Raw genomic sequence first — 12788 nt, forward strand, 5'->3', positions numbered from 1 at the left:
GCAGGGGGGAACGGTGGGAACCGGGAGAAACAGTAGGAACGCGGGGCGTAGCGGTAAAGTGGCCACCAGGCCGTTTGCTCTCAGCGCTTCGCTGTGGCCGGTATCGAATCTGCGGCATCGAACCACGTGAGGCGGCGGCAGATTCGCCACGGCTGATTCGTCACGGCAGGTGGGGAGCGACGCGGGGTCGGGGAAGAACAGGGAGAAACGGAGGGAGAACGCGAAGGCGGAAACGCCCTAAGACCCATCCCCGAGCCCAAACCGGTCCCGCTGCCCCCGACCTGCCTAAGCCGGTAACGAATCTGCGGCCGCTGGAAAGCAGCGAGCGCGGCCGCCAAAAACCGGGCCCGGGGGGGGCTGAGGGGCCCTGGGGAGGGGACGGGGAGGGCTTTGGGGGCTCGGAGGGGGCTTTGGGGTGCTACGGTTGATACAGGGGGAGCATGGGGGGGGGTCGTTGGGGGCCTCCGGGGGGGGACACGAGGGGCACTGGGGTCTGTGGAGGGTGAGGGGGGAATACTGGGGGGGCCTTGGGGGGCTCAGGGGGGCATTGAGGGGGGTTAGGGTTGATAAGGGGGGGTGGAGGGCTTTGTGGGGGGGTTAGGGGAGCCTGGAAAGGGGGATGCGAGGGGCACCTGAGGCCTGTGGAAGGCGAGGGGGGGGTCCTTGGGGTGCTTTGGGGGCTCAGGGGGGCATTGAGGGGGGTTAGGGTTGATAAGGGGGGGCTTTGTGGGGGTCCTTGGGGTGCTTTGGGGGCTCAGGGGGGCATTGAGGGGGGTTAGGGTTGATACGGGGGGGGGCTTTGTGGGGGGGTCAGGGGAGCCTGGAAAGGGGGATGCGAGGGGCACCTGAGGCCTGTGGAAGGCGAGGGGGGGTCCTTGGGGGGGTCCTTGGGGTGCTTTGGGGGGACACACGAGGGGCATCGAGGCCTGTAGGGAGCAAGATGGGGTTTGGGGCAATAAAGGGGGGCAGGGATCGGGGTTGGGGGGGGCACAGGGCAGGGATTGGGGGGCAGAAGGGGTGAGTGGGGAGGGTGACGGGGATCCAGCTCCTGAGCGGGGAGGGAAAGAAACTTAGGGGGGCTGCGTGTGACCCCCCCCCCTCTCGCCCTCTCCCCCCAGGAGCTGCCATGCCGATACCGGTGCCGGTGCTACGGCTGCCGCGCGGCCCCGACGGCTGCAGCCGGGGCTTCAACCCCAACTCGGCGCGGTTCCGGGCGCTGCATGGCGAGCAGGCGGCGGTGCAGGGCGCGCGGGCGGCGCTGCGGCTGCGCTATCTGCGGGCGCTGGCAGCCGCCCGCGGGCGCCCCGCACGCTTCTGCCTTCATGCGGGGGTCGGTGTGGACGCTGTCTTCGGGGCTGCCGACGTGGACGCCGTGGCTTTCCAGGTAGACGCGCTCCAAACGCCGCTGGGCGTGCAGGCGGCTGCGCTGCTGCGCTGCACCGACGTCCTCGCCTTCTCCTTCCTGCTCGCCTGACGCCACAGCCGAACCAAATCCAGCTTTTCCGGACCTTTCCCGACCACGTTAACTGCTGAGGTTCTCGCCTGACATTGCAGAGGAACCAAATCCACCTTTTCCAGATCTTTCCCGACCACATTAACTGCCGAGGTTCTCACCTGACATCGCAGTGGAACCAAATCCACCTTTTCCAGACCTTTCCCGACCACATTAACTGCTGAGGTTCTCACCTGACATCGCAGTGGAACCAAATCCACCTTTTCCAGACCTTTCCCGACCACGTTAACTGCCGAGGTTCTCACCTGACATCGCAGTGGAACCAAATCCACCTTTTCCAGACCTTTCCCGACCACGTTAACTGCCGAGGTTCTCACCTGACGCTACAGCTGAACCAAATCCACCTTTTCCAGACCTTTCCCGACCACGTTAACTGCTGAGGTTCTCGCCTGACATTGCAGAGGAACCAAATCCACCTTTTCCAGATCTTTCCCGACCACGTTAACTGCTGAGGTTCTCACCTGACGCTACAGCCGAACCAAATCCACCTTTTCCAGACCTTTCCCGACCACGTTAACTGCCGAGGTTCTCGCCTGACATCGCAGTGGAACCAAATCCACCTTTTCCAGACCCTTCCCGACCACATTAACCACCGACGTCCTCGCCTTCTCCTTCCTGCTCGCCTGACGCCACAGCCGAACCAAATCCAGCTTTTCCAGACCCTTCCCGACCACATTAACCACCGACGTCCTCGCCTTCTCCTTCCTGCTTGCTGATGCCACAGCCGAATCAAATCCAGCTTTTCCAGACCTTTCCCGACCACATTAACTGCTGAGGTTCTCACCTGACGCTACAGCTGAACCAAATCCACCTTTTCGAGACCTTTCCCGACCACATTAACTGCTGAGGTTCTCACCTGACATCGCAGTGGAACCAAATCCACCTTTTCCAGACCTTTCCCGACCACGTTAACTGCCGAGGTTCTCACCTGACATCGCAGTGGAACCAAATCCAGCTTTTCCAGACCCTTCCCGACCACATTAACTGCTGAGGTTCTCACCTGACGCTACAGCCGAACCAAATCCACCTTTTCCAGACCTTTCCCGACCACGTTAACTGCTGAGGTTCTCGCCTGACATTGCAGAGGAACCAAATCCACCTTTTCCAGATCTTTCCCGACCACATTAACTGCCGAGGTTCTCACCTGACATCGCAGTGGAACCAAATCCACCTTTTCCAGACCTTTCCCGACCACGTTAACTGCTGAGGTTCTCACCTGACATCGCAGTAGAACCAAATCCACCTTTTCCAGACCGTTCCCGACCACATTAACTGCTGAGGTTCTCACCTGACGCTACAGCCGAACCAAATCCACCTTTTCCAGACCTTTCCCGACCACGTTAACTGCCGAGGTTCTCACCCGATGCTACAGCCGAACCAAATCCACCTTTTCCAGACCTTTCCCGACCACGTTAACTGCCGAGGTTCTCACCTGACGCTACAGCTGAACCAAATCCAGCTTTTCCAGACCTTTCCCGACCACGTTAACTGCTGAGGTTCTCACCTGACGCTACAGCCGAACCAAATCCACCTTTTCCAGACCTTTCCCGACCACGTTAACTGCCAAGGTTCTCACCTGACGCTACAGCCGAACCAAATCCACCTTTTCCAGATCTTTCCCGACCACGTTAACTGCTGAGGTTCTCGCCTGACATTGCAGTGGAACCAAATCCACCTTTTCCAGACCTTTCCAGACCTTTCCCGACCACGTTAACTGCCAAGGTTCTCACCTGACGCTACAGCCGAACCAAATCCACCTTTTCCAGACCTTTCCCGACCACGTTAACTGCTGAGGTTCTCACCTGACGCTACAGCTGAACCAAATCCACCTTTTCCAGACCTTTCCCGACCACGTTAACTGCCGAGGTTCTCACCTGACATCGCAGTGGAACCAAATCCACCTTTTCCAGACCTTTCCCGACCACGTTAACTGCCGAGGTTCTCACCTGACATCGCAGTGGAACCAAATCCACCTTTTCCAGACCTTTCCCGACCACGTTAACCATCAACGTCCTCGCCTTCTCCTTCCTGCTCGCCTGACGCCACAGCCGAACCAAATCCAGCTTTTCCGGACCTTTCCCGACCACGTTAACTGCCGAGGTTCTCACCTGACGCTACAGCCGAACCAAATCCACCTTTTCCAGACCTTTCCCGACCACGTTAACTGCCGAGGTTCTCACCTGACGCTACAGCCGAACCAAATCCAGCTTTTCCAGACCTTTCCCGACCACATTAACCACCGACATCCTTGCCTGACGCCACAGCGGAACCAAATCCCCTTTTTCCGGAGCTTTCCTGACCACAGCGACTGTTTTTCCCAAAGGAACAAAGATGGCCACGGGGGATGATCAGAGTTTTCCATCTTTATTTGTCGTCGGCAGATCCGGCACCATCGCTGTCAGTGCCGGTAGTGAGGGCTCCGGGATCGGGATCGGGACCGGGATCGGGAGCGCCTGTGCAGTGGGAGAGCGGCTGAAGAGGGGGTTCTTGAGGTGCCCCGAACCCCACCTGCTCCAGGAGAGGGGAGGTACCTGCGGGAGGAGCTGTGATCCCGGCCTGCGAGGCAAAAGGGACACATCAGGGAGTGGGGATGCGCTTGGGGACGAGGGGACACGATTGGGGACGCAGGGATGCGCTTGGGGACGAGGGGACACGATTGGGGATGCAGGGATGCGCTTGGGGATGAGGGGACACGATCGGGGATGCAAGGAGGTGCTTGGGGACAAGGGGACACGATTGGGGACGCAAGGAGGTGCTTGGGGACAAGGGGACACGATTGGGGACGCAAGGAGGTGCTTGGGGACAAGGGGACACGATTGGGGACGCAAGGACGTGCTTGGGGACGAGGGGACACGATTGGGGACGCAAGGAGGTGCTTGGGGACGAGGGGACACGATCGGGGACGCAAGGAGGTGCTTGGGGACGAGGGGACACGATTGGGGACGCAAGGAGGTGCTTGGGGATGAGGGGACACGATTGGGGACGCAGGGATGCGCTTGGGGGACGAGGGGACACGATCAGGGATGCAAGGAGGTGCTTGGGGACGAGGGGACTCGATTGGGGACGCAGGGATGCACTTGGGGGATGAGGGGACACGATCAGGGACGCAAGGACGTGCTTGGGGACGAGGGGACACGATTGGGGGACGAGGGGTCACGATCAGGGATGCAAGGACACGCTTCGGGACAAGGGGACACGATTGGGGACGCAGGGATGGGCTTGGGGGATGAGGGGACACGATCGGGGACGCAGGGATGTGCTTGGGGGACGAGGGGACACGATTGGGGATGCAAGGAGGTGCTTGGGGACGAGGGGACACGATCAGGGACGCAAGGATGGCCTTGGGGGATGAGGGGACACGATCGGGGATGCAGGGATGGGCTTGGGGACGAGGGGACACAGGGATGTGGGGACACAATCAGGGACACATTTGGGGGACGTGGGGACATGATCAGAGGATGCTGGGATGTGCTTGGGGATGAGGGGACACAACCAGGGATGCACTTGGGGGACGAGGGGACACGATCAGGGATGCAAGGACGTGCTTTGGGACGAGGGGACACGATTGGGGGACGAGGGGACACGATCAGGGATGCAAGGACACGCTTCGGGACGAGGGGACATGATCGGGGACACAAGGACGTGCTTGGGGACGAGGGGACACAATGGGGGGATGAGGGGACATGATCAGGGATGCAAGGAGGTGCTTGGGGACGAGGGGACTCGATTGGGGATGCAGGGATGGGCTTGGGGACGAGGGGACACGATTGGGGGACGAGGGGACACGATCAGGTATGCAAGGACGTGCTTTGGGACAAGGGGACACGATTGGGGACGCAGGGATGCGCTTGGGGACGAAGGGACACGATTGGGGATGCAAGGAGGTGCTTGGGGACGAGGGGACACGATTGGGGATGCAGGGATGCGCTTGGGGGACGAGGGGACACGATCGGGGATGCAAGGAGGTGCTTGGGGACGAGGGGACACGATTGGGGACGCAGGGATGCACTTGGGGACGAAGGGACACGATTGGGGACGCAAGGACGTGCTTGGGGACAAGGGGACACAAGGAGGTGCTTGGGGACGAGGGGACTCGATTGGGGACGCAAGGACGTGCTTGGGGACGAGGGGACACGATTGGGGGACAAGGGGACACAATCAGGGATGCAAGGACACGCTTCGGGACGAGGGCACACGATTGGGGACGCAGGGATGGGCTTGGGGGATGAGGGGACACGATCGGGGACGCAAGGACGTGCTTTGGGACGAGGGGACACGATTGGGGACGCAAGGAGGTGCTTGGGGACGAGGGGACACGATTGGGGACGCAAGGACGTGCTTGGGGACGAGGGGACACGATCAGGGATGCAAGGAGGTGCTTGGGGACGAGGGGACACGATTGGGGACGCAAGGACATGCTTGGGGACGAGGGGACATGATCAGGGACGCAAGGAGGTGCTTGGGGACGAGGGGACACGATTGGGGACGCAGGGATGGGCTTGGGGGACGAGGGGACACGATCAGGGATGCAAGGACACGCTTGGGGACGCAGGGATGCGCTTAAAGGGACGAGGGGACACGATCAGGGATGCAAGGAGGTGCTTGGGGACGAGGGGACACGATCGGGGACACAAGGACGTGCTTGGAGACGAGGGGACACGATTGGGGGATGAGGGGACACGATCAGGGATGCAAGGACACGCTTCGGGACGAGGGGACATGATTGGGGGACGCAAGGACGTGCTTTGGGACAAGGGGGCTCGATTGGGGACACAGGGATGCGCTTGGGGGACGAGGGGACACGATCAGGGATGCAAGGACACGCTTCGGGACGAGGGGACACGATTGGGGACGCAGGGATGCGCTTGGGGGATGAGGGGACACGATCGGGGATGCAGGGATGGGCTTGGGGACGAGGGGACATGATCAGGGATGCAAGGAGGTGCTTGGGGACGAGGGGACACAGTCAGGGACGTGGGGACACAATCAGGGACACATTTGGGGGCCGTGGGGACGTGATCAGAGGATGCTGGGATGTGCTTGGGGATGAGGGGACACAACCAGGGATGCACTTGCGGGACAAGGGGACACGATTGGGGACACAAGGATGTACTTGAGGGATGAGGGGACACAATGAGGGACACGAGGATGTGCTTAGGGGATGAGGGGACACAATCAGGGATGAGGGGACACAATCAGGGATGCGGGGATGTGCTTAGGGGTGAGGGGACACAATCAGGGATGAGGGGACACAACCAGGGACGCGGGGACGTGCTTGGGGGACAAGGGAAGACAATGAGGGACACGAGGATGTGCTTAGGGGATGAGGGGACACAATCAGGGATGCGGGGACACAATCAGGGACACGAGGATGCGCTTAGGGGATGAGGGGACACAATCAGGGATGCGGGGATGTGCTTGGAGACGCGATCAGGGATGAGGGGACACAATCAGGGATGAGGGGACACAATCAGGGACACGAGGATGTGCTTAGGGGACGAGGGGACACAATCAGGGACACGAGGATGTGCTTAGGGGATGAGGGGACACAATCAGGGATGTGGGGATGTGCTTGGAGACGCTATCAGGGATGAGGAGACACAATCAGGGATGAGGGGACACAATCAGGGACGCGAGGACGTGCTTGGGGGACAAGGGAAGACAATGAGGGACACGAGGATGTGCTTAGGGGATGAGGGGACACAATCAGGGACACGAGGATGTGCTTAGGGGATGAGGGGACACAATCAGGGATGCGGGGATGTGCTTGGAGACGCTATCAGGGATGAGGAGACACAATCAGGGATGAGGGGACACAATCAGGGACGCGAGGACGTGCTTGGGGGACAAGGGAAGACAATGAGGGACACGAGGATGTGCTTAGGGGATGAGGGGACACAATCAGGGATGCGGGGATGTGCTTGGAGACGCGATCAGGGATGAGGGGACACAATCAGGGATGAGGGGACACAATCAGAGATGAGGGGACACAATCAGAGATGCGGGGATGTGCTTGGAGACGCGATCAGGGATGAGGGGACACAATCAGGGACGCGGGGACACAATCAGGGACACAAGGATGTACTTGAGGGATGAGGGGACACAATCAGGGATGAGGGGACACAATGAGGGATGCGAGGATGTGCTTAGGGGATGAGGGGACACAATCAGGGATGAGGGGACACAATGAGGGACGCGAGGATGTGCTTAGGGGATGAGGGGACACAATCAGGGATGAGGGGACACAATCAGGGATGCGGGGATGTGCTTGGAGACGCGATCAGGGATGAGGGGACACAATCAGGGATGAGGGGACACAATCAGGGATGAGGGGACACAATCAGGGACGCGGGGACGTGCTCGGGGATGCGATCAGGGCTGCTGGGATGCCTTTGGGAGACGCGGGGACGCAACCAGGGGATGCTGGGATGTGCTTGGGGGATGAGGGGCCACTATCAGGGATGAGGGGACACGGGAAGACACTTAGGAGTGAGGGGACGTGCTCAGAGTGTTGGAAAAACTCACTGTAGCGCGGCGACGGGGACGGGGACCGACTCTGCCGGCTGTACTGCCGCTCCCATTCCTCCCGCTCCTTCTCCCGGCGTTCTCGCTCCCTGCCAAGAGGAAAAAGAGGTGTATGTGGGGGGCGGGGGGGTCACGCTGCATCCGCACTGACCGGATCCATCGGAGCTTGGCGGGAAGGGATTTACTTCATGCGGATCTTCCGAGCCATGGCACGCAGCTCATCCTCCCGTTCCTGTAGGGAAAGAGCGGCCCCCCGTTAGTTGGCTGTGGCATTCCCGGGGGGGACACCGGCCCTGGATATTCCCCCCCCGCCGTGCTCTCCCCTACCTGTCTCTCGTGCTCCTGTTGCAGCATTTTCTCCTGTGCTGCCTTTTTATCAGCTTTAACTGTAAAAAAATAGGAGTGGGGAGGAGGCCCGGGGGGCAGAGAGGAGGTTGGGGGGCTTAAAGGGGGTGGGAAAGGAGCTGGGGGGGTCTCAGAGTGGGGTGGGGGGCGCACAGGGGCTGCTTACACTGCCGGTTCAGCGCTTTCTGCATGCGCAGCTTCAGCTTCTCCTGCGGCGTCAGCTTGGGCTGCAAGCGAAGCGGAGCCGCTCATGAGGAAGGGGGGACGAGGACCCCCCAGGTTCCCCCCTTATCCCACAGCCAACACCGGCTCCGAGTGCCGGATTCAATCCGGCACCGTTCGTGGCCGTGGTGACAGGAAACCCCACTCCCAGGTTCCCCTCACGCCGCAGCCGACACCAACTCCGAGTGCCGGATCCGGGCACCATTCCCTGGCCTCGTCACAGTGACAGATTTGGGCACCATCCCGCGCCACGGGTGACGGTGACCCCCCAGGCTCCCCTCGTGTCACATCCCGGCACTGGCCACGGTGACAGGGACCCGCAAAGCAACACCGGCTCCGCGTGCCGGATCCCTGTACCATTCCTTGACCTCATCACGGTGACGGTGACCCCCAGGCTCCCCTCGTGCCACATCCCGGCACCAGCTCGGACCACCAGCCCCGCCACGGCCACGAGGACCCCTCGGTGTGCTCTGAGCCCATCTGGGGGCTCCGTTTGCACCCCAAAACCCGTTCCCTGAGCAGCAGGGACCTCGCGCGGCACCCATGGGTGCAGCGAAGACAAACGCTGGTGGCTGAAGGCGGGCTTGGAAGCGGAAGCTGCTTCCTACCGGAGCATCCGGAGGTGGCAGCTGCACCCCAGACACCCCAGGACATGTGGGGACACCACCCAAAGGCACCCGAAGACGCCAGGAATGGCGTGAAAGAGGGAGAGCCACCACTTCTCCTCCTTCGGAGCAGCGCGAGGCTCCGCCAGGCCCCGTCTCCGGCACCAACCAGATCCCCCCCATCCCACCGCGAGCAGCCGGCCCCGCTCGGCAGCCCCCCAGCTCCAACGAGGGAGCAGGATCGGCCAAAGAGGGGGGACGTAAACGGGGCTGGGGGGCACCCGGCACCCGAACCGGCAGCTCCGCCAACCACTGTGACCCTGAGCCTGCGCTGCAGCGATGCCGGTTAAACAGGGGAGGTTAAATTCTTACTGACTTTGGCAGCTCCTGTCTCTTTACCGGCAGCAGTGTCAGCCCTAAAACCGAGGAAAAAGAGAGCAGGAGTCAGCGCGGCGGGCATGGGCCGAGGGCCACCCACCTCCCGTCTGCCCTTCCCTCACTTTTTCAGTTTCTCCCCCACAGCGGGCGACGCTGCGGGCCTCGGCGGCTTCTCTCGCACCGGAGACGCCGACTTGCTGCGGCTCTGCGAGTCGCTGGGGCTTCGGCTGCTGCTCCAGTGGCGGCTGCACCGGCCGCTTCGCCGGTAACGCTCTCCGGACCTGGAACGGCTCCTGCGGGAGAGGAGAGGGCTCAGGGTGGCACCAGGAGGTGGGCGGAGGGAGCTGGCAGCATCCCACGGCCCCTGGGGCGAAGCCACCCGCTTGCTGGGTGACAAACGGGATGTTTTCCCATTTATCCAACACTGGGAAGAGCTTTTTTGGCTACGGGAACCAGTGGCAAACCGGGCCTTAGCCTGGCGTGAGCCGACCCGGTTCTGCCGGTGCACAAACAGAAGGGAAAGGCCCAGACTCGTTCGGGCGGAGCGGATGGTGCCGCTGCCTCCGGAGGAGCCGGATGGGGATGAGCCAGCGGTAAACTCGCCGCAGAGGAGCCCAAAGGGGCAGAAACCGTGAGCAGAGCTCACCTGGAGCGGCGGCGGGAGCTGTAGCGATACCCCCGGTCAGGGGAATAGGAGCGAGAGCGGCGCCGGCTGTCCCAGGAACCTCCTCCGGAGTAGCGGCGGCTGCGGCTGCGGGAGCGCGAGTAACGGCGGCTGTGCGAGCGGCAATAGCGGCTGGAGCGGTGGTAGCCACCGCCTCGGTGCGAGCGGGAGCTGGAGCGGGAGCTGGAGGACGAGGAGGAGGACGGCGAGGTGGAGGAGGATGAAGAGCGTCTCCTGGAAGGGACATACGGGATGAGCCGTTGGCAAATGTGAGGAGCAAGGAGGGGCTGGGACCCTCGTTGCCCCCAGCACCGCGCGGTGCCGCGTGGCAGGGCCGCGGCCGGATCCTGCTGCCAGCACCGGGGGCTGAGCCACGAGGAGGGCAAGCTCCCTGTCCTTTAGGGCAGGAAGCGGCTTGGTTCCCACCCCACTTCCAGCCTCTCCAACCCTGCCCATGCCCAGGAAGCTATCTCGGAGCTGGTGAGCCTTGCCCAGCACCGCAGAACCGGGGCTGGCACACATCCTGCGCAGTTCCCTTACGGAGAACCCACCCGCTCCCTTCCGCTGCGTTCTCCCCCCTCAAGAGCGCCAGCAGCCAGGCCGCGGCGTCGGAGCGTCCCCCACCAGCGCCAGCCCGGCTCCGCGCTGCCAGGGGAAGGGTTGGGAAAAGGAGCCGGATTGAGAGAGTTACCGACCGGGACAAGGCGCTATGACCTGTCGTGGCGCTGCCCGGCTGCCCTGGGGCACAGCGCTGTTTGCCAGGAGCGGTGGCTTTTCCAGGGACGCCACCGGCTTGCGCCGATGCTGCCGCCGCCGCCGCTTCTTCATCGCTGCCGCCAAAGCTGGTGATGAAGGTGATCTTCTCCTCGTGGCCGAGAGACGGAGTGCGCGACCGCGAGCGGGATTCGGAGCTGGACTCCGACGGCGAGCTGCGAGGTGGCAAGGAGGGAAGCGGCTTCAGTTGCCAAAAGCAGCTGCTGCCAAACACCGCCGGGACCTCGGGGAAGGGGACATCGCCTCGTGCCGGGCGCTCACCGTTTGTAGGGATCGTAGGTGGGGCTGTCTCTCCGTGCGTAGCTGCGGAGGGAGCGGGCGTTAGGGGAGCAGAAATCCACTGGCAGGACAGCACCGGGACACAGCGGCAGCCGCCGCGCACGGATGAGAGCGGAGCACGGCTGCAGCCGAGCTCTGGAGCTCACCTGGGTGGGCTGATTTTCCTCCCTTTCAAGCGTTTCTCCCTGAATTCTCTCCTCTGGCGGCGCGAGCGACGGCCCTGGGAGAGCAACCGGAGCTGAGCGGTGGCGCAACCGGGATCCCCAAGGCTCGTAGCTGGATGGGCTGAGCCAACCGGAGCTCCCCTTACCGAGTACATTGCCTTTTCCTCTTCCAGAGCTTTGGCATTTTTAATTGCTTCCGCCTCCTCTTTGTCTTTCCGCAACATCCTTTATGCCCCCCCAAAGCAAGAGAAGCCCTCAATAACCCGCTCTGGCTATATTCCAGCCCACCCAACCACGCTCCGGGGATGGACACGGGGATCTCCCGAGGGCCCTTCCCTCCCCTTTGGGATTCTGACACGAGCTGGAACCCAGAGAGGGAACCCGTGCTCAGGGGAGATGGTTTGGGGGTCCCCCCATCCTCCAGACGGGTGTGTAGGCCAAGGATTCTGCCCGTGGTGCAGCTCCGTGGCTCTCCCGGCCGTACCTGACGAAGTCGCCCTCTGCCATGCCGTACGTGGTCGCTTGCTTGTTCAGGTCGGCCACTTGCTCCTGGTTCAGCTCATCCACGTCCACTTCCACGTCTGCGGGTGAAGCGTGGGTAGTTCAGCGCGGGACTGAGCGCCTTGGCCGAACCAGGAGGGAGCGACCCAACGAGGGAGCACGTTACCGATATCAGGGATGACTTCATCTTCATCTGTGTTGCTCTCTTCCTCGGAGTCTTCCTCCTCTCCGTGCTTCTCCAGGGAGTTCTCGAGCTCGGCCACGGTGCTGTCCTCGTACGTGTAGCCAATGGAGGCCTTCTTCTCCGCCAGCCTGGACACAGGCACGCTCAGCGTGGCTCCGTGCCGGCTGTGCGAGACAGCACCGCCACAGGGAAACCAGCCCTTCCTCTGCCTCCCTCCGAAACCTCCGCAGCTCTGCTCAACCCCAGAACGACGTGGCAGCCGCCACACGGACAGACACCGCGGCTCGGAGACGCAGGGGACAGCATCAGCGTCACCGAGGGCAAACTGGGACTGGCTGAAGGGTTCCAAGAGCACGGAGCGGCGCTCCCAGCACAGTGCCCGAGGACAGGGACGTCACCACCCTCCTCCGTGCGCACTCACTTCTTTTTCTCATCCTCGTTTGGCTTCTGGAGGCCCCCGTAGAGCTCGTCGATGTAGATCTGGTAGAGACACTGCTCCTCCGAGACTGCAACCACACAGGGACGTCAACCGCCTGCTCTACACCCACTCAGAAACGCTGACGAACCGCAGCTCGTCAGAGGGGCTACAGATCTCCCAGCATCCTTCCAGCCCGGGAGGAGGGACCGGAGCGTC

The 12788-nt window shown here is 62.2% G+C and overlaps 2 protein-coding genes across 10 annotated transcripts in view; one reads left to right on the top strand and one right to left on the bottom strand.

The window, feature by feature from the left end:
- On the top strand, positions 1 to 3861 carry GEMIN7 (gem nuclear organelle associated protein 7). Of its 3 annotated transcripts, none has more exons than XM_054052886.1 (5): positions 1 to 293; positions 1119 to 1534; positions 1967 to 2433; positions 2506 to 2721; positions 2794 to 3861. In XM_054052886.1, the coding sequence occupies exon 2, from the start codon at positions 1127 to 1129 to the stop codon at positions 1472 to 1474; it is 348 nt and encodes a 115-aa protein (XP_053908861.1). In that variant the 5' UTR covers positions 1 to 293; positions 1119 to 1126; the 3' UTR covers positions 1475 to 1534; positions 1967 to 2433; positions 2506 to 2721; positions 2794 to 3861. The 3 variants fall into 3 exon arrangements, with proteins under 3 accessions (XP_053908861.1, XP_053908863.1, XP_053908862.1); XM_054052888.1 differs by having other exon boundaries at positions 2938 to 3861; XM_054052887.1 differs by having other exon boundaries at positions 1967 to 2038.
- Positions 3785 to 12788, bottom strand: part of CLASRP (CLK4 associating serine/arginine rich protein) — a 27610-nt gene continuing 18606 nt past the window's right edge. For 4 of the 7 annotated variants that reach the window (XM_054052882.1, XM_054052884.1, XM_054052881.1 and 1 more), the window contains exons 6-21: positions 12576 to 12660; positions 12137 to 12282; positions 11954 to 12050; positions 11616 to 11694; positions 11452 to 11525; positions 11288 to 11329; positions 10948 to 11181; positions 10235 to 10486; positions 9711 to 9881; positions 9587 to 9626; positions 8550 to 8610; positions 8366 to 8424; positions 8224 to 8270; positions 8039 to 8127; positions 4045 to 4069; positions 3785 to 3966 (exon numbers count right to left, since the gene is read on the bottom strand). In XM_054052882.1, the coding sequence (XP_053908857.1) occupies positions 3912 to 3966; positions 4045 to 4069; positions 8039 to 8127; positions 8224 to 8270; positions 8366 to 8424; positions 8550 to 8610; positions 9587 to 9626; positions 9711 to 9881; positions 10235 to 10486; positions 10948 to 11181; positions 11288 to 11329; positions 11452 to 11525; positions 11616 to 11694; positions 11954 to 12050; positions 12137 to 12282; positions 12576 to 12660 (1556 nt within the window). In that variant the 3' untranslated portion in view covers positions 3785 to 3911. Of the gene's footprint in view, positions 3967 to 4044; positions 4070 to 8038; positions 8128 to 8223; positions 8271 to 8365; positions 8425 to 8549; positions 8611 to 9582; positions 9627 to 9710; positions 9882 to 10234; positions 10487 to 10947; positions 11182 to 11287; positions 11330 to 11451; positions 11526 to 11615; positions 11695 to 11953; positions 12051 to 12136; positions 12283 to 12575; positions 12661 to 12788 lie in introns of those variants that run through there. The other 3 variants (XM_054052879.1, XM_054052880.1, XR_008447532.1) reach the window with 2 other exon arrangements.

This window comes from Cuculus canorus, chromosome 37, assembly GCF_017976375.1.
Source record: "Cuculus canorus isolate bCucCan1 chromosome 37, bCucCan1.pri, whole genome shotgun sequence".
In the NCBI taxonomy this organism is placed as follows: domain Eukaryota; kingdom Metazoa; phylum Chordata; class Aves; order Cuculiformes; family Cuculidae; genus Cuculus; species Cuculus canorus.

Bases quoted from the DNA above. Each gene is read 5' to 3' on its own strand.
- GEMIN7 (XM_054052886.1), top strand. From the start codon at position 1,127: ATGCCGATACCGGTGCCGGTGCTACGGCTGCCGCGCGGCCCCGACGGC.